Genomic DNA, 20,272 nt, shown 5'->3' with positions numbered 1-20,272 from the left:
GCCTGGCAGGCAGACAGGATATGTATTGAAAGCCAATTACCTCAGACGCTAAGCTGGGGATAGAATATCGCCCAGAGGCAAGCACTCCACTCAGGGGAACTGGACATTGTACCAGAAAAAAAGCCCACCCAACTCAAGTAAATGGGATCCGAGTCAGTACAATGGAACGAGGGGAGTTGGATGTCCCCATTTCTCCTCAGCTGAAGTGCTTCCTGCAGAAATGGGACTGTGTCCTGTCCTTCCTCCTGTGTGACACCTTCTCCCCACTGGGGAGACAGACCCGGATAACAGGGACCATGAGGCACTTCTGTTCGTGGGGTTCTCATAGGGCGTCTTTCTTTGGCCCCACTGATGGCAGCTGCATGCAACAAAATGCTTTCTGGGGTCACAAGGAATGCCAATCATTTTGTCTTACATTTTTCTCCAACTCGCTCCCAAAACTTGCGTGTGGCCATAAAATGCTTTACAGTGATGTCATTGTGTTCACTTCCTCCATAAACACACAGAAGGTAAGGGATGGGCACACATGTGCAAATAAAAGTATATACCAAAGGAATTAAAATATATTGTGGGAACGGTTTCTCAACAGCGTCTTACATGGGATGGAGATGACTTTAAGGCATCCAAGTTAATAAGCGTTCCGTGTGTTCTTCACTTTTTCTGAGACCTCAGGCAGCCCCACAGAATGACAGGAGCTTTACATACCCATGTTGTCATGCTTCTGTATGGGTGAAGCCTGTGTTATAGCCCCTCAGGCCCATGAGACATTTGGCTTCCTCAGACAAGGGCTGTCTGGGGACAAAGGAAAGTAGATTTAATAGCCGTCTTATAGACCGCCGTGTCTAGAGGGGTGTGTGGAGAACAGGGCCTAATTCATACCAGCGTCAACATTTCAGGTGGCCAGTATTTTAAATGGGCTGGGACACAGCACTTTCTCATTGAGGCAATGATGGAAGACAGGTGGCTGATTATATCATAGTTCCAGATGACCTGGCACATTTCATGAAAAATGCCAGCCAGCAAATGTGAGTTCTGAGGTGAAAGTCTATGATGCATGTTTAAGAAAGAGAGAGAGAGAGAGAGAGGGAGAAGCAGGTGTCAAGAATTAAGTAGTGTATGGGCTCCCACCTGGCATGCATGAACTCCCACCCAAGGCATTTGGGTTCTCCCTATGGGTGCTCTATCCTGGCACACCAGAACCCAGAAATTGGGCACCAAGACCTTAAGTTCCCTTCCTGTACTCCACTATCAGTGGTGTGTTAATGCCCTTTTTGTTGGAACACCTTTGTTGGGAAACCATACAAAAGCACTCAAGGGCATTCTGCCCCTTACACTCTCTCTCTTTCTTTATATCTCTTCTAGACCAATTGTCTAATGTAGGCCAGTGTCATGTAAGGCAAGGTGATGGTTTTGTGCATTAGATAAGTTCTTCCTTACTGTTGTGTGTAAGCTCTCAATGATTCTACCTTTACTTAATTTCCTTTTAATTAAAAACTAACCATGGATGGGTCACACAGTCCACTGAGCACTTTTTGAAGGTTCTTCCTTTAAGAACCATTTGCGTGGTGAGTGGAATTTGGAATACCTGGTGGGAAGGTGTGGATAGTTCACATGAGAGCTTATCTCTGTTATTTATGGGGCTTAGAAGGGATCAGGATGTATCACTGATGTGCTGAGAATTTACAAGGGAGCATTGGTGTCATTATTAAAAATGTCTTGATGAAATCCCATCTATCATATACATTCATTTAAAAAATTGATCATTATCAAGGCACGGGGGAAACACTTTCTCGGGGTCCCCCAGGGCACTACGGGAGCTGCTCTGGGAAGCAGAGCTTGTCCTGTGGGTTATTCTGTGTCTCAGGTGCAGGATGACAGGACCAAGGAAGAGGACAGAGCCCTGGCTTGTAGCCCCATCCAAATAACAGCCGAGAGGAGGCGAAGCCTGTGGTATGCCACCCATTACCCAACTGACGAAAGAAAAGTAAGCCACAAGAAAGCAATTTCCATTCCCTAATTTATTTTGCTTCTTTTGTGTTACATTGCTGAATATGAGTCATATATTGTATGCAAACTCAGATTGTGCATAGTTTAGAGAAGGAGTTTGATTTTGAAGTCTCGGTAGCAGAAAGCTCTATGCAGAGAGGGGAACCCAGTGCTATGAAAACACCAGTTTACATTTGAGTGCTTCCTATGAAGTCTCTTCATCCTCAAAAGAAAGACTTAATTTAAAAAGAAAAATAGATTTGTGTTTAGAACAAACAAAAAAATAACAAAGCAACTGTTAGCACCAGGCAGGGAAAGTCTCAGTGTCAAAAACATTGCAGAAAATAATTTCATTTCATTGGCCAGCTGGCCACAGTAATAACTCAAGTAACCACTTAGAACAAAACAGTCTATGTGAATATGATTAAGGATCTCTTACGACTCCCAGGCAACAGTATGGATTGACAAGGAAAAACGAGTCACGATGGGTAATTTGTATAACCCTTGGAGCAATTATTGACCATGCTGAACTCAACCCAGGGCTCTACTGATTCATTAAAAATGCCCATTTGCAATGTCATCATGACAGATACAAACCACTTGCTTGGTAGCATGTTAGAGAATTGAGGAGTAGATTCTCTGACTTATTTGGTGGCCAGTGGGTTCCTGAAGTCACATGGTCTTGTTCTCAACATGGCCACCATGTGCTGAGAGAGGGCAAAGCAATGAATGAGCTGCCTCAGGGCAGTGGATGGCCTTGCAGGCCCATGGGGTGCCCTAAGATGTCTGAGGATTTCCAGGGGCCTTTCTCTCTCATCACACCATGTGTCAGATTATGCTGCTTCTTTTACAAACGACAGATAGCCATAGAAGATAGCCCAGGAATTTTTCAAAAGGAGAGACCTATGGACTTCTGGGGAATTCCTGAGACCCTCCAAAAGCCCAAAACTCTTATTTAAGTAATATTTAAAATATGTGCCTTCTTTTCACTATGCTGACTTGCATTCTGCTGATACAAAAGCAAAAAGCAGACCCAGGCGGTGGCACGAATCCCCCACACCCATAGCCCTACCCTTGGTGGCCACGCACTCTGAAGAAACAAAGCGGTGAGGCCAGTTCACTTATGAATGTCCTTGGTGAACCCAAAATGGATATCCGTTTTCTTAAATCTCTACTTCAGAACTCACCATATTTTTAATATCCTGTGTGGCAAAATGGGAAGTCCAACAAAGTACCACGTGTGAGGGGGTGATGATGTCTTGTTCAAAAGCCCTTGCTTGGTCAAGTGTAGGAAGGGTAAGCTGAGCTGGCCGTCACCCACCACACACCACAGGCCCTGGGAGGAGCTGCAAGTAGACGAGTTACGGGTGTTCAGAGATGAGGATTTGGCAGAGAATTCCTGGCAAGTACATGAAGTGAGCCCATCACTTCAAGGCAAACAACCGACAATGTTTGTTGCCAGTGGTAAAATTTGAACTTTTGAGTGAAAATTAGAGTATTAGAAAACTTGGATCCAGTCTTCAAAGCTTGAAAACGCCCCCATACTTGAGGACCTCCATGATGAGATCAGTGGTAAGACTGTATTAAAAAATGAGTTTTTTAAAAATATTGTGTAATGAAATGTGTCAATATTTGGTAGACAGTATAACTCACTGAGGCAAATCACCAATATGTGATATAGCAGTGGGATTTTAACGTAACAGAATGAAACCCTCATTGATACAATTTCAGATTCCACGTAGCAGCTAATCTTGAGGTCACTACCACTTGGTGAGTTTGATATGGTATCAAAACAAACAATTGTCCACAATGACCTGACTAGCCAATTGACATACTCTTTCTTTTTCCAACTACGAAGCTTGGTGAAGCCAGATATTCTTCATATATTTCAGCCAGAATAACATATCACAGCAGATTAAATGCACAAACAGATATGAGAATCCAGCTGTCTTCGTTTAAGCCAGATATTAAAAAGATACACAAAAGCATATTTTTTCACTGTTTTTTTTAAAGTATAGCTATTTGAATAAAATGATTTATGTGAACATGTTAAATTTTGAGGAAAATTTAATGGAACTAATAAATATTTTTCAAGGCCTCGGTTTTAATTTCTAGTATAGTAGATATTGACAGACAGGACCCACATCATTAAAAACTCCTTGGGACTCTCAGTGATTTTTTGTGATTATAAATGAGTACTGATCCAAAAAAGTCGGAGAACCATTAGCCCAGAAAGTGCTTCTTATTTGAGGAAGGCCCAAACCACCTGGTGTTAATACAGTTTAAAAGCGTAGTCATAAAAAAATAAATAAAAAAGTAAAAAATAAAAGCACAGTCATGTAATAATTAGTTTGTGGTAGATAATATGTAAATCTTAAAATATTCTCAGTGTGCATTACAAATCAATTTTTCCTGAGTATGAAACATCTATTTCTTGAAAAGTAAATGTTTTCAGAATTCTGCAGAGGTCTCAGGTGTTTGGGGGTTACTAATAGCAGAAGCTTATTCTAGTAAAACAAGACAGTTAAAAATATGATCAGCCTTTGTAATCACATGGTTCGTGACTGGTTATTTGTTGTCACAATTAAAAGTCAACATCAGAAGCTGGAGAGTAGTTATAACACATAACGACATCCAGTTCAATTATTTGTCCCTTTGTACTTTGCATGGCAATTTTAACATACTAGCATCTCGCTAGTTGAAGGAATGGAATATGTGTAGTAAAACTTTACAGATATATATAAACATTGCAATGCTTTTTGCTTACCTATTAACATTGCTGTCCTGCATTGCTTTTGCAGCTTTTATCCATGACCCAAGATGACTACAAACCATCCGATGTTAGTATATTCTTAGAATTATCTTTTATGCTCGTATAAGTGATGCAGAAGTGATATAAATGGGATTGGCTCCGTTGAGTGTATTTTAATGATCTATAAAATTTCCCTATGTTTCTGAATATTTTTCTTGTAGAAATTCTATCTGGTTTATTGCCATTATAACACTACCTCATATAATATGAGCTCGACTATAGTCATACAGAATGTATTTAAACTTTTTAAAAGCCAGTTGGAGGGTTCTTAAAACATTTTGCTCTGCAGATAAACCTATTACATAATTGGAATAGGAAGTCTTGCATGTTCATGGACACACACACACATGCTTATACCCTAAAGCCAAAGAGACAGGGAAAAAACAAGAAATCACACTAAGCGTTTACGAAGTTCAACATGGGAAATCCAAGATGAGAATGAAATGTGTAATGAAATGTGTCAATATTTGGTAGACAGTATAACTCACTGAGGCAAATCACCAAAGGTGCCTCAGCAAAGACCTTCCGAGAGGGCTCTAGCTAACCCAAGACTGCATTAGTCCTCTGCAGAGCTGCACTGGGTTGTGGACAGGGTGGGGAGTGGCCAAGGCAGGGGTGCTTTGGCTGGGAACTAGGAAGAGTCTGGAACTCCAACAGCTGGAGGGAGGGCTGGGAGGAGAAACCCTAAGAGCAGAGGCTGGAGAGGGGACCAATCCAGACCAGGAAGCCTCAGCCAGCCCTTTCCAGGGTTTCCCCTTGGTACTAAGAACAGAGGGTACCTTGCCTGGGGTTTAGCAGAAGTACAAGAAGATCAGATTCCATTTTTACTGGGACCACTCTGGAAAATAGATGTGAACCGAGGAGTGTAGATGATTCATTTTGCTCAAGTGGGTAAATGACCACCTCGTTCAGCTGTCAATCAGTTCTCCACTCTAGGGCTCTGTCTAGCTAGCACAAGGCAAGGAGACAGTGTGTCCACATTGGAAACACAACTGTGCCTTTGCCCCGCGCTCCCCTGCCAGGGCCTGCTGGTGACTGTGAACGGCAATCCTGTAGACTACCATACCATCCACCCAAGTCTGCCCATAGAGAACGGCCCTGCCAAAGCTGAGCTGTACTCCACCCCCCAGTACCGGTGGCAACCCTCCGAAGACTCCTCAGGTAAGAAGCCAGTCCTGCTGCTTTCGTCTCCTCTCATGCATGTGCCCGGCGTCTCTTTGTGTTTCATTGTTTCTTGTGTCCATTCTATTTTTTTCTAACAGGTATTGTCTTCCATGGTTAGCATAATGAAGCTTCTTTCCTTCAGTTATGTAAATCGCCCCACCATATTGCTATGGCTAGTTTGTCCTTCTGTACAAAATAATGGTATAATTGAAAGCTTTGAAAAATAAAGGGGAAAAAATCATTTTAAACATGTCAACTCATTTATAGTGTTAAACCCATGTGTGTGTATATGTTTTGTTTTTTCTAGAATTTGATATTATCATGGTCAGAAATTCTGCTGGTTAATGGATGAATGTTTTCAGAAAGAGTTCTTTTTGTCTAGTAAAAAAAGGGTGGGGGAGAATGGGAGGGTGGAAACTTATACTAGACCTTATCCCCCGGTCTCTCTCAGTTTATTATGTTGAAGGAAAACAGGCCATTCCTAGAGATGACAAATTGGTGTCTGTGACTTGGGTCATGTTTTGTCTGGTTGGACTATGCAGCATTTTCTGAAGGGAAAAAAAGAAAATAACCAACATTTTGAAAGTGCAGCTCTGACTGAGATATGGAAGTTTCTGGAATCCCTTGAACAATGTGAATATTTGGCAATGCTAGCCCCTTGTTCCTGCAAGGCAACAGTTGACTCAACCACTGTTGTCACTGTCCTGCCAGAGACCATGCCTATCATCAATTCACAGAGAGAGAATTAACTAAGTTTGCTACTGAGGGAGAAAAATAAAAGCAGAGTACCTGCAGGTGTTTTCTGTTTATATGGGATTAAACCTAGAGTTGTGACCCATGATCCTACCTTGAGTAAATGGCCAGCAACTGGGCAACTCTCCAGTCTGTATTATTGATACAGTCAGCTTAATGTATTTTTTTTCATAATTCTTTGTCAGACTTATTCTACTATAGTGTTCTATGTAGTTATAGTACTCCCTGCAGTTGTCCTTGACCCGGTATCCACTGAGCAGTACAAAGGGTTAGTCACACTCTGCAGCCTTCCTCAGTAAGGTCAGACCAAGTTCAGGTCTCTAAGCTAGCAGCCCCGCCCATCCCCCCACCCCCAGGTGGCACCTGCCATCTTCATGGAGCACCAGACTCCATGGGTTAATTACCCATTTCTGCTTTCTACATGCATGTGTTTCAGTTTTTAAGTTGGGCTTAAACCAAGGTTTTCACTTACCAAATAGCTCAAGGAAATACTGTACTCTCTCAAGTGGGCTCTTCCATGCTTTGGCATCTGAATTACAAAGGATAGGCCCAGGAACCAGCATATGCAACTTCTAAAGGTTGAGACACTCAGGTCACGGCCCGGTGTCTTTTCATTACCCATGACTTAACATAAAGAGAAATGAGCAGAATCTGGCTACTGACAGGGCACGTACGCATTCTCACTTCATAACCTGGACTTCCAAAGGTAAAAAAAAAAGCTGGAAAGTTAGTTGTTGTTTTTTTTTAATTTGAATCTATATATGCAGACAGTGTTACAACCAGAAAAGTAGCGCCAGGAATTGGAAAAATGCCTCAGACTCCATTTCTTCCTCACTGTCTCCCATCTGTGGACTTTCCCTTATAGCCTCTGGTCCCAACATTGGAGGGGTGGAAGGCAGTGGGCTTGTGCATGAGGGAATACTGCCACATCACACTACACTCACTTCTGGAGTGTGCTGTGCATGCTCACTGGGTTTTTGGTGGTTTATGTTTCCTCTTTGTGGTGTAGAGCAACTCCCTGATGCAACCCACTTACATGCGACCCATTTAATTTGAACAGGACAGAAAGGATGTTTCACATAAGTGTGTCACTCACTACTTCATGTTTGAAATCAAATTAGTTTTCCTGACCTGTAGAAGAGGATCTTGAGGAGAAACCCTGCTTTCACCACTGTGCCAGTTCTTTTCCATTGCTGGTCCTATTCTCCTCAGCCCTCCACACTTTCTCTTGCTTTTAATGTGATATTTCCATTCTTAGTATGACTTTCTGCCTCAGCGTGATGTAAAAGGAAACCATGGGTTACTGAGCTCACGCTGGCAAAATGGTTGCTCAGTTGGTTGCCTGGTTGGTTTTCTGCACCTTCACTATACCCATACTCCGGATACTCTTTGCATTAATTATCTATTACTGAATAGCAAATTATTCCAAAAACTAGTGGCTTAAAACATTTATTGTCACAGTTTCTGTGGGGCAGGGATCAGGTGTGACTAGGGTGAGTTTCTCTGGCTCAAGGTCTCCAATGAGGTTATAAATAAACTGCTGGCCCAGGCTGTGGTCTCATCTGAAGGCTCACCTGAGGAGAATCTGCTTTCACCCACACCCACATAGTTATTGACTGGCCTCAAGTTCTTGCTGACTACTAGCCAGAGACTAACAGTTCCTTGCCTCCCAGACCTCTTCTTAGGGCAGTTTATAACACGGCAGCTGGCTTCTCAGAATGAGCAGGAAAATGAGAGAAAGTAGCCAAGGCAGAAGTCACGATCTTTTTAAACTTGATCTTGGAAATTTTATCCCATCCCTCCTATTTGTGAGTGACCCATCGGAGGTCCCACCCACACTCAAGGGGAGAAGAATGCATAATCATGAGGTAGGATCATTAGGAACCATCTTACATCATCTCTTAAGTTCAAATTTTCTTTCTGGGATTTCTGAGTGCAGGATTCCATTACACTGACCAGGCAGCACTTACTGAATCTGTTTAAATCTAAAGGCTTTGTTCGCTGGAAATCATCTCCAAAATCTTAAATAAAAGTCTATGTTAAAACCATATATGTGCTACACTGCTGGGGACATTTATCCAGAGTTTAAACATTAGCATCAAGTTATATAAATTATCTCTCTATCTAGAAAAGAAAGAGGAAGAAGAGGATGAGAAGGAAGAATTTGAGGAGGAAAGGAGCCATGAGGAGAAACGAAGCATTAAAGTTCACGCCATGGTCTCTGTGTTCCAGTTTATTATGAAACAAAGTTACATCTGTGCCCTCATTGCCATGATGGTATGTATGAGAGGGGACAGTCGGAATGCTCCACAAATGCCCCCACAGCCCTCTCGTGGCTGGCACCAGATTCTAATATCCCTAATGTCTCAGTGGGGGATGGTTGGTTTATTTTTATTTTTCTTGGGATCCTCATACTACAGACTTCAAAATCCTGTTCTGTTCTATTTAACCTCTTTTTAAATATTAGTATATTTCTCTCAAATTAGCCTGTCAAATGTGATTGTTCCTTTTTTGTCAGTTTAAAAGGATCTATTGCAGCCCCCCTCGGTGGCTAAGTCGGTTAAATGTCCAACTCTTGATTTCAGCTCAGGTCGTGATCTCAAAGTTGTGAGATCAAGTCCCACATTGGGCTTTGCCACAGGTGTGAAGCCTGCTTAAGATTTTCTCTCCCTCTACCCTCCCCCTGCTCTCTCCCTCCCTCTATAAAAAAAAAATAATAATAATACATTTTTTAAAAATTAAAAGATCTATTGGGTAGTTTCTCTGTATGGTATTGAAGGTGTCCAAAGTTAACAATGACTGCTTTTATTTTCTTCAGACAGTGAGAGTTACCTTCACGTCTTACCCTAAATTTGAGTGAGACTTTACTCCATCTTAGCTGCAGTAAATTTTTACCAGTATGAACGTCAAGCAACCAGAGTACCCAAAAGCTTTTCTGATTGTGCGTACTCATTTGATGTGTGTTTATATTCGCTTCTTCCACTTTGGGCATCACAGCTTCAAAAAAATAGTCCTTTAACCTAGAGATAGAAAATAAAAGACCGTCTAATTTATAACCTTCTTAAAAACAAGCTTGTATGAGAAATCTGATTTATTTTTGAAATGCCTACCACTTAACTAACACAAAACTCTTCCCTATTGGGGCAGGTGGCTCAGTTGGTTGGGCATCTGCCTTCAGCTCAGGTCATGGTCCCAGGGTCCTGGGATTGTGTCCTACATTGGACTCCCTGATCAACAGAGAGCCTGTTTCTCCTGCTCCTTCTATTATTTCCCTCCATTGTGCTCTCTGGCTCTCTCTCTCTCTGTCAAATAAATAAATAAAATCTTCCAAAAAATGACAAAAATATTCCATATTTAGTTGTCAATGGTGAGATCCCATGACAACTTTGATGATAAAAAATGAAAATATTCTATACCTCTAAAGGGGAAATACCTAAACACAATTTCTCCAGTCACTCCCTCAAGATGTCTTCCAAATGTACCTGCATGTTTAGTCAATGTCAGCTTCTTGTAAGGACCACTACGCATCTGAGAGAGGGATGGCAAAGAGAAAGCTCCTAGAAATTAAAGATGGCTCATTTAGTGATTACAAACTCTGTTCTTTAAATAATATTAATTCTGTGCTCTTGGTACCTTTTGACATTTTTGATAAATCAACCTCTAATTTAAACTGTAATAAAATTCTAATTTTAAAATACCAATTATAAATGAAATATACAATTCTGACTCTGAACTCAATAGAGTATCTATACATTTTTCTTCTTTCTAAAAATAAGCCAGTTCAGTTTGATCTTTTTTTTAAAGATTTTATTTATTTATTTGACAGAGAGTGAGTACGTGCACAAGCAGCGGGGAGGACGAGGGAGAGGGAGAAGCAGACTCCCCAGAGCAGGAAGCCCAATGCAGGGGGGGGGACCCTGATATCATAACTGGAGCTGGAGGCAGATACTTAACCGACTGAGCCACCCAGGCACCCCTAGTTTGGTCTTTGTAAAGGTCTTTGGACTTTATAAAGTTTGATCTTTGTTTCTTTGTAAAGAAATAGAGCTTAAAAACAAAACAAAACAAAAAAACTTGGAATACACATTTTGCTACTTAGTAGAAAAAATCTATTGTAAAAACAACGTAACAGAGCAGATCCTTCATTAAAGACATGCCCTTGTCTGGTGCCATTTTCATTGTTTTAACGGAGCCATAATATTAGTGTCTTTAAAAGTGCCTGCCTCCCACAGAAGCAGCCTACTGCAATAGAATTTTAATCACAGACAGAAAGGACAGTCGTGGGGAGCTAAGTCTGTTAGAATGATACATGTATTTATTCAAAACTATAAAGTACAAATTTGCTACACTATCAGGCAATCTGGAAACTGAACGTAATGCAGAAATGGCCGAGCCACCACACTGAAAGGCATAGGTGACTTAGACACTATAAAGGAAAGAGGCTTAAAAAAATTCCTCTTAACTTATTTTCCTTCCTCTATCACCCTCACCTTCCCAAGAGTAGTTTGTGGGGAGGAGGGGGACAATCTACTAGAATTATGATATCTCTGAAGATAAGATTATTATTCTCCTGGGTCACACACAAAAATGGCAGTCTCGTCTGCATTTTATATTGGGATAAATGCATTAAATACACTATTTAATGCAAATGTAAAAGCATTTAATGTTACTTAACTTCCGATAAATAATACTTCCAAGAAATCATATTTTCATGAAAATAATTCAGCCTTGTTAGTTATCAATAACTAACTATTGATAGTTATCAATCACGAATCTAATTTTAATAAAAGCAATTTTAATATCCAGTTTGTGTTTATCATATGTTTCAACCAAAAATTTTAAATAATCCGCCCCTTAAAAAGCTAGCTGACCTTTAGAACAAGTTTGCAAATTGCTGAGAAGAAATAACTGTTCCATGTTGACTTCCTTTATCTTAATACTTCTCTATTTTCCAGAAACAAAAGAGACTTGTAAAACATTTTGGGCTTTCTAACTAACTCCTGGTGATTCATGATATTCAGGAATACAATTGATTTCAATTAGGCTCAAATATATCTAGAAAATTCTTTTAAATGTCTTTTTACAAAGATTTATTATCAAAGATTATGGTAAGAAAGGATAGATTTCTGGAAGTTGTTAATAGTCTTGAGCCTGATTTAGGTATTGTTCCGGTAGCTGCCCTTTATGATACGTTTCTGATTCTTTGCAAATTTCATGGGAATGGAAGGAGATGTATCATTTGTCCAATGAGTCTGATGGCTCTTTAATCCTACCCCTTGCAGGACAGAAGCCAACGCTGACCTTCAAATGAACTTGGTTTTATTGTTTGGAGTGTGCGGAAGCCAAAGACACACCTTCCTTGTGTAAATTTTGTAATTTCTATGGTGCACATCTTCTCAGATAATCCCAGAGTGATCTCTAATGCCCGACTTGTGTGCTTACCCTAGTGATGCCCTGATTTCCATTTCAGAGCCCAGCTATGACCACATTGACCTGCCACTCTTAAATGACTTAAATCACTCTCAAGCTAGTTTGGAAAAAGAAGGGATGAAGCACTTACAGTTGCTTTCAATTCTGTAAAGTGCAGTGAAGATGAAGACCTTTCTACCCAAAGGGGAAAAAATTTAGAAGGAACACACCGATGCCCTTGGCTCCTTTCCCTGCAGGAAGTTAAAAAACAATGTTCTTGGCGAGATCAGTCTTCCTCTTCAGTTTGTCCCTATGCCCCAGGTTGGGATGTCTCTCCGTGATTTCACCACTCCCTCCTCTCCCTGGATTGAATATTATTCACTTTTTCCTTTAAGACAACTTCTAAGTCAGCAGAGGGTGGGGACTTCACATTGCACTCACCATCATTGTGTTGTCTCTTTCCTTCTCCCTCAAGGCTTGGAGCATTACCTATCACAGCTGGTTGACCTTTGTATTGTTGATTTGGTCGTGCACCCTTTGGATGATTCGCAACAGAAGAAAATATGCCATGATCAGCTCTCCTTTCATGGTTGTCTACGGAAATCTGTTGCTGATATTACAGTATATATGGAGTTTTGAACTTCCCGAAATTAAGAAGGTCCCAGGGTTTTTAGAAAAAAAAGAGCCAGGAGAACTTGCCTCCAAGGTAAATGAATAGGAAAACAAGAAAACAAAATGTTGAAACAAATCCACAATAATCATAAGAAGCATATCTGTGCACAGACTTACTCACATGGGTTCCAAATATTTGACACTTTACAAAAATTAATAGCTTAAAAATTCTAGGAAACAATTTATATTACTTAATGGTCTCTCTAATATTGTAACACACTTTCATATTTTATTTACAATAACAAGGCTCTCCACTGAGAGGAAAAATACTGTCTTCTATATTTTAATGTCAATTACACTATAGTAGAATTTACAAGGGGAAATAAGAAAATACAGGGTAAAATGTGTGTAAGCGTTAGAGGACTTTCTTTGATCTCCGTTTTTCAAAATAGGCTGAATGCATTGTTGTTACAGGTAATCATTGGTTATTAGTAACAACATTTTTTATTCAATTATATCTTCAAAAATGCTGTTAGCAGCAAAAATTGAGTATGACACTTCTGGGTTTTCCTTCTGCAGATTATATGGTATGCCTTCATAGGTAGCAACATGGTTCATGATCTCCCAGTAGTCATTACTTTCATGGCTTGTTTTAATACCCTTGACTTCAGATTATGTGCCCCAACCTTTCTGTTTTGTGGACAGTGTGGTTGACTCTAAACCACATGTGTCTGTTGTGTTGATGACATTGTGTTAAGACCTGTGAGAGCAGTCCTGTGTCATTACTCCCCAATCCTTAAACATCTTTCTCCTCCAGGGAGAGAATCGTTCTCTGAAAAGGACATGAATTTATATTGCACGAAGCCCACCTTTTCTGAGAGCAAGCTCCTTTCTTACAGGTTACCAAATACCCCATATCCAAGGCAACTAGGCATGAACAGGGAACTAGTAAACCAAGGATTGGTTCTCATAACAGACCTTTTGGTGAAGTTTATTGAGGTAGAGGAGAAACTCCCAACAGGTAAATAGTGATAACAGAAATTAGCTCATAACCCTCTGTGTTCACAGACCATGGCAACCTCCTTCCTTTCTCTCTCAAACCCCCACCCCATGCTGACAGTCACACAGAGTTTTTCACCGATAATTCACATTAGTCTCACACTCTTACCCACTCCTTCTCTCCCTCCCTGACCTTTCCCTTAAACACACACCCAAAACTGAGAAGTTAGTCTTTTCTTTATAAGAGAAATTCAAAACCTCATCTTTTGACTACGCAAATCCATTCCAGCCTGGCTTGGAATATTGGTGAGACATCTGGAAATTATCCCAGCTAGCTGGTTGAACAACCTCCTGTCTAATCTAAGATGAACAGCTCTTGGAGGTCTGGGAACACTGTTGGAGAATTAGATGTATTACTTGTAAAACAAAACAAAAAACAAAACAAAACAAAACAGTGTTATTCTGAAGAAAGTAGGATCTCCACTTATATTTTAATGTACCCAGGAGCTAAAAAAAAAAAAAAAATGCAAGTCTTTATCACAGATAACAACACAACCTAAGATCATAAAATATCATGGTGACATTTGTCAAAGTACTTTATTAAACACACTCTTTGCCAAGTACTGAATGGGTCACTGTGATGGAAAATGAGAGGAAAGAAAGAATATGTCCCGTGACCCCAGAGGTCTGACCACTCTGGGAAAGTAAGACTCAAATCTTTGGTAACATCCTTCAGTTGCTAGTGAGTCTTCTCCACTCCATCAACTACACCAACCACATTTTCTATATTGGGCTTGTCGATCACCTTTTCCAGGAAAGGGGTCTCATCCACCACTGAGCATTGTCCTAAGCTCCTTAGACATGCACTAGAGAAACAGATTCCTTTCCCAAATTGCAGCCATAGTTCAATTTGTTGTGACTCCCAGAAGTTGAATGCCAGGTTTTCAGTAATGGAGGCACTCTGGATCTTGGCTTCCATTGGCCCTAAACATGTTGTCCCAGACTGACTGGGACTGGTTTATGCTGAAGGCAAAGAAGTGGGTAATTTATGGACCATCAAGTGGGCAGTTATTTCACTAAAACTGACCCATTCATTTGTCTATTTCTTTTCATGTCTTTGGCAAATATTTATTAAAATCATACTATGAACCACAGTGAGATGCCACTTCACACTCAGCAGGATGCCTAGGATCAAAAAGGTAGACGAGGGGTACCTGAGTGATTCAATAGGTTAAGCATCTGCCTTCAGTTCAGATCATGATCTCAGGTTCCTGGGATCGAGCCCAGCCTAGGCTCCCTGTTCAGTGGTGAGTCTGCTTCTCCTCCTTCCCCAGCTCCCTTCCTCCGACTCACTCTCTCTCAAATGAAAAAATAAAATCTTAAAAAAAAAAAAAGAAGAAGAAAGCAGGCCATAATAAGTGTTAATGGAGAAACTGGAACCCCATGCTGGGGGGCATGGAGAACGCTGCGGCCACTTTGGAAAACAGTCTCTCAGTTCCTCCAAAGGTTAAACGCAGAATTGCCACAAGACCCAGCAATTCTGCTCCTAGGGTTTATACCCAACAGAACTGAAAGCTTATGTCCACACAAAAACCTGGCCATGAATGCTCATAGCAGTATTATTCATAATAACCTCAAAAAAATGTAACCACCTAAATGCCCATCAACTGAGAAATGAAATGCTGTCTGTACAATGGAATACTATCAAATAATAAAAAGAAGTGAGGTGCCACAACAAGAATACGCCTTGAAAACATTAGGCCAAACAAAAGAAGCCACCGACCAAAGAATGTTTAGTAAGTAATGCCACTTATAGAAAATGCCCGGATTAGGCAGTCTGTACAGAAAGTAAAGTAGTGGTTGGCCAGGACTGAGGTGGGCAGGAATAGGGTGACTGCTCTGGGGCTTCTTTTGGGGTGATGAGAATATTCTACAATTGACTGCAGTGTTGATTGCACAACTGTGACTTTATAAAAGACCACAGAGTCACACACTCTAAATGGGTAAATTGTATATGGCGTGTAAATTGTATTGCAGTAAAGCTAGTACAAAACAAATACTATGTACTAGGTCCTCTATCTCCTGAAGAAGGTGCTCCCCCAAAGCATCAGCTTCCCCTCTGCCCCCAGCCCTCCACAAAACCTTAAAATACAAGTGTGGACACTTAAAACATTTCTTCCTTCAGCGTTGGGAGATGAATAGGGTATTAGAGGGTTCTGTTTTCCGGGATGAAGTGTTCTTTTTCCCCATCTGTGGAATTCTTCATCCCAAGGAACATCGCAAAGTCAACGAGTATTACGGAAGAAATATGTCTTCCTGTTGTAATTGTGCTCGTGTCACAGTTGGGACAGGAAAGCAAGGACTTTCTCCCCTCCTGGGAGACCAGTTGCCAAAGCTGACTTCCGGCCCAGATGGAAGTAGTTTGGGCTGTCGGGACACCTTCCCTGGGCCCCAGCTTGCTGCCAAATGTCCTCCTGGCCCTCAACACGCTTGTCCGTGTCTTCAGCAAAGGGGATTTCAAAGCCAGTGACTTTCAGGTGAAATCCAGTGTCTGCCCGACTGTCTCTAACGGAGAGGCTTATTTATGGTGTTTCTGCTGAAATGTGGAGAAAATGTTGTATATGTTGAATTGTATTTACATTTCAAATGGGTGGCTTAATTCTTAATTATTAATTCCCTGCTTTCAGATACTTTTCACCATTACTTTTTGGCTCCTGCTGAGGCAACACCTCACTGAGCAAAAAGCTCTTCAAGAGAAGGAAGCTCTTCTATTAGAGATCAAAATCGGAAGTCAGGAAAATGAAGAAAAAGGTAAATTAGTGGGACTAGAGAGTTTTGTGCTCAGCAAATGACAGAGAGAGGACACCCCACATACATCAGAAAGCCTCTGCGCTTCAGACCAGATAAAAGCTGAGCGTGACCTGGAGTGATGGAAAACCAGGGCCCCAGTGGGGACGATTTCGTGCGCATGCGGGAGCTCACAAAGTGCTTTTGGAAATGCGTCCTTATTCCATCCTCACAAAATTCATTCCCACTTAAGGGAAGAAGAAAAAGGTTCAGAGAAGTTAAATGCTTTATCCAAGGTCACACTTTCAGAGTCCTGACACAATCAGAATTTGAAATTGATACCGTCCTTTTAATTTGTGTTATTGTCATGCGCGGGGGACGCCTTATTCATAGGGGATGCATTTCAAGACCCCAGTGGACGCTTACCACCGCAGATAGTACTGAACCCTGAAGATACTTATGTTGTTCCCTGAACATCCAAGACTATGATAAAGTTTAATTTATAAACTAAGCACCATAAGACATGAACAACTACTACTAAGAAGAATTATAATAATACTTGGTAATAGAAGTTACGTGAATGTGGTCTCACTCTCTCTCAAAATATCTTCTTGTGGTGTACTCAGCCCTCTAGTGGGGCTGGGGGATGAGAAAATGCCCATGCGTTGAGACGAGGTGAATGACACAGGCAGATGACATTAACATTAGGCTGTTATTGACCTGACCATGTGTCAGGAGGAGGGAGGATCACCTGCTTCCAGACTGTGGTTGACCTTGGGTAACTGCAATGGTAGAAAGCAAAACCATGGAATGGAGGGCAGGGGGAGTCTCTGTTCTTAATTTTCTAGATCCTGTAGTACTCAAAGCTTAATTTTCTAGATCCTGTAGTACTCAAAGTCATTGGATACTGGAAATTAAGTTAGGTATTATAAAAAAGATGAGCATAAAATATTCCCGGTTCATAGCTTTTAAACTGTATGAAATTCAAAAGTTGATTATGATTGAGTATAAACGCTGCCTGGTTTACTGCAACCGTCTAAAATCATTCAAATCACAGAGTAACACAGACAACATAGACTTCCATGCCCCCCACCCACTCACGCATCACATGGTCAAAGTGTGGCTCTGGGTGGGGAGCTAACTAAGTGTAACTGCATGGTCTTCTATTTTGAAGATGACGAGCAAGATATACAAACAGAAGGAGAGCCTGAAGAGAAGGAGGAAGAGGAAGCCAAGGAAGAGAAGCAAGAAAGAAGGAAGGAAGAAGAGGAGGTGGAAGAAGATGATGACCAGGACATCATGAAGGTCCTGGGCAATCTGGTGGTGGCCATGTTCATCAAGTACTGGATCTACGTCTGCGGAGGAATGTTCTTCTTCGTCAGCTTCGAGGGTAAAATTGTGATGTACAAAATCATCTACATGGTGCTGTTTCTGTTCTGTGTGGCCTTGTATCAGGTAGGTAAACCATCGTCTTCTGTCTTTTTTTAATCCTGGTAGCCAGCCCAGGAATACATGGGAGCTTCCTTTGTTGAGATTCTAAATGATTGCCATCCCAGGAATGTACTATCTAAAGTGATCAGTGCAATTCAAAGGCAAATGAAGAAGGGGAAGGGGAAATGACTGTCTTCAGCGTATATGTTATTTTAAAATTTGGGGTTCTTCAAAAGTAAAAAACAAAAAGCAAAAAACAAACAAAAAAAAGCTTCATGAGTTTTTCAAAACTTCTTGATTAAAAAAAAAAAAAACCTGTGTAACTAAATTCATTTTTAATTTCAATTTTAATTCCACATTTAATGTCAATTTTCAATTTTAATTTCAATTTCAATTTCATTTTTTAATTTCACTGACTGTTCAACAGCCAGTGAAGAACAGCGGCTGGGTAATCTAAAATATGGGTTGAACCAGTTCACTTGTACTTCAGACTTTAGGATCAGGAACCTGTGTGTGTGTGTATAATACATCACATTCTTTAGTATTTTATCCATTAGATTTATGGAAGATTCCACTAAAATATAAGAAGATCTCCACCAATTCAGTCTTAACTTACAGAAAAATTGTTGCTCAATGATAGAAACAAGTGTAACAGGACACTGTTCTTGCAGGCAGCCAATAGAATAAATGAAATAACTACACTAATTCACCTGTAGAGACAAAAGTATCTCAACCGACATTGATGAAGTTTTTAAATACTGGAATCTCAAAATGGAGGCAGTTTTTTCTCCCAGCAATAACTACCACAATGCTGTCATTGAATGCCTCCCATAGACTAGCTTATAATTATGATGATTTCATCCTCTTTCCAGCTTTCAAAGTAGGTACTTACAGAGGAGGAAACAGAAGCTCAGAAGGGTCGAGCGACTTAACCCAAGACCTCGTTAGCAACTCTCATGGTCCTGAGGTTCCAATCCAGACCCAGCTGCCTCTATGAGGAACAGAGCCTCAAAAGCCAAAAATGAAATATATTTGATTTTCGAGTACTTGTCAACATCATCACTTGTCATACTTGAATAAATCAGGTGCTTTTGTAAGTTTGTTTTTTTTTTAATCAGTTCTTTTTTCTTGTGTGTTTTTTGATGTCTGATTCACAGGTGCACTATGAATGGTGGAGGCGAATCCTAAAGTATTTTTGGATGTCTGTGGTGATTTACACAATGCTGGTGCTTATCTTTATATACACATATCAGTTTGAGAACTTCCCAGGCCTGTGGCAAAATATGACTGGATTGAAAAAAGAAAAGTAAGCAGTTTGGTGTAAAATGGGCTGTGAAAGGGACAGATGGCGTGAAGATTTCCATGCATCTTGTTCAAACATAGTTGGGGAGGTTCTAGTAAACTGTGAAGTCATCACTGTCTGTAAGTTTCTTGAGAACAGGTCCTTCTCTGGTCTCCCTGCCAAGCCCTAGGCTTGACACGTAGAGTATGTACTTAACGACTATTAACCAAAAGGTGCATTTTCAGCCCCATTTTAATGAAATAACTTTTTTTAAAAAAAATTTTATTTATTTATTTGACAGAAAGAAAGAGAGATCACAAGTAGGCAGAGAGGCAGGCAGAGAGAGGAAAGGAAGCAGGCTCCCTGCTGAGCAGAGAGCCCGATTCGGGGCTTGATCCCAGGACCCTGAGATCATGACCTGAGCTGAAGGCAGAGGCTCAACCCACTGTTTCCTGTGAAATACCTGCTTCATCATTCATCACTCATGCCTTCTACTTCCCAAGTTGAAGTTCTGCTCAGCAGTTCAGTTGATTCTTAGGCTTATGATAAAAAGCAGCAGCCTCTCCTTGCTTATGGAGCTGGTGTGAAGATCCTAAGGAGTACTTGAGGCCATAGCAAAAGTGCTCGTGGACTAATGAGGAAATCATTATTCACGTGCGCATAATAGATCTATGCATGTGCTGTGTTCTTTTATGATTTGCTGCTGTAAACTTCTGGAAGGAGTTACCAGAATGGGGCACGGAGCTGAATGAGTATTCTGAGGTGGGAAAGAGAAAAGCTTAAAAGGAAAGGCTCGCCATGTAGCTAGGCTGACCCATCTTTAACATTTATTTAACAAATATTTATCAAATGCCTCCCATGTGCCAGACACTGGCTCGGCCTGGGGACCCATCAGGAAGCACGACAGACAGAGCCTAAGCACTGCAGAGTTTATGTTCTAGTGGAGGAGACCAAAAATCAAACAAACAAACAAAAACAAAAACAAAAAAACCCTACTTAATATGCTAATTAATTAATTAATTAATTGTGGCAAGTCT

General features: G+C 40.8%; 1 protein-coding gene across 8 annotated transcripts in view; it reads left to right on the top strand.

The window, feature by feature from the left end:
- Positions 1-20,272, top strand: part of PIEZO2 (piezo type mechanosensitive ion channel component 2) — a 451,232-nt gene that overhangs the window by 323,259 nt on the left and 107,701 nt on the right. For 5 of the 8 annotated variants that reach the window (XM_082697371.1, XM_082697367.1, XM_082697370.1 and 2 more), the window contains exons 9-16: positions 1,865-1,984; positions 4,788-4,826; positions 5,821-5,959; positions 8,844-8,992; positions 12,600-12,830; positions 16,423-16,546; positions 17,697-17,977; positions 19,111-19,259. In XM_082697371.1, the coding sequence (XP_082553497.1) occupies positions 1,865-1,984; positions 4,788-4,826; positions 5,821-5,959; positions 8,844-8,992; positions 12,600-12,830; positions 16,423-16,546; positions 17,697-17,977; positions 19,111-19,259 (1,232 nt within the window). The remainder of the gene's footprint in view (positions 1-1,864; positions 1,985-4,787; positions 4,827-5,820; positions 5,960-8,843; positions 8,993-12,599; positions 12,831-16,422; positions 16,547-17,696; positions 17,978-19,110; positions 19,260-20,272) is intronic. The other 3 variants (XM_082697373.1, XM_082697368.1, XM_082697369.1) reach the window with 2 other exon arrangements.

Source organism: Mustela nivalis, assembly GCF_964662115.1.
Source record: "Mustela nivalis genome assembly, chromosome: 14".
Taxonomy (NCBI): Eukaryota; Metazoa; Chordata; class Mammalia; order Carnivora; family Mustelidae; genus Mustela; species Mustela nivalis.
Note: the sequence above shows the minus strand (reverse complement) of the source record. Positions and strands in the feature narration are given on the sequence as shown.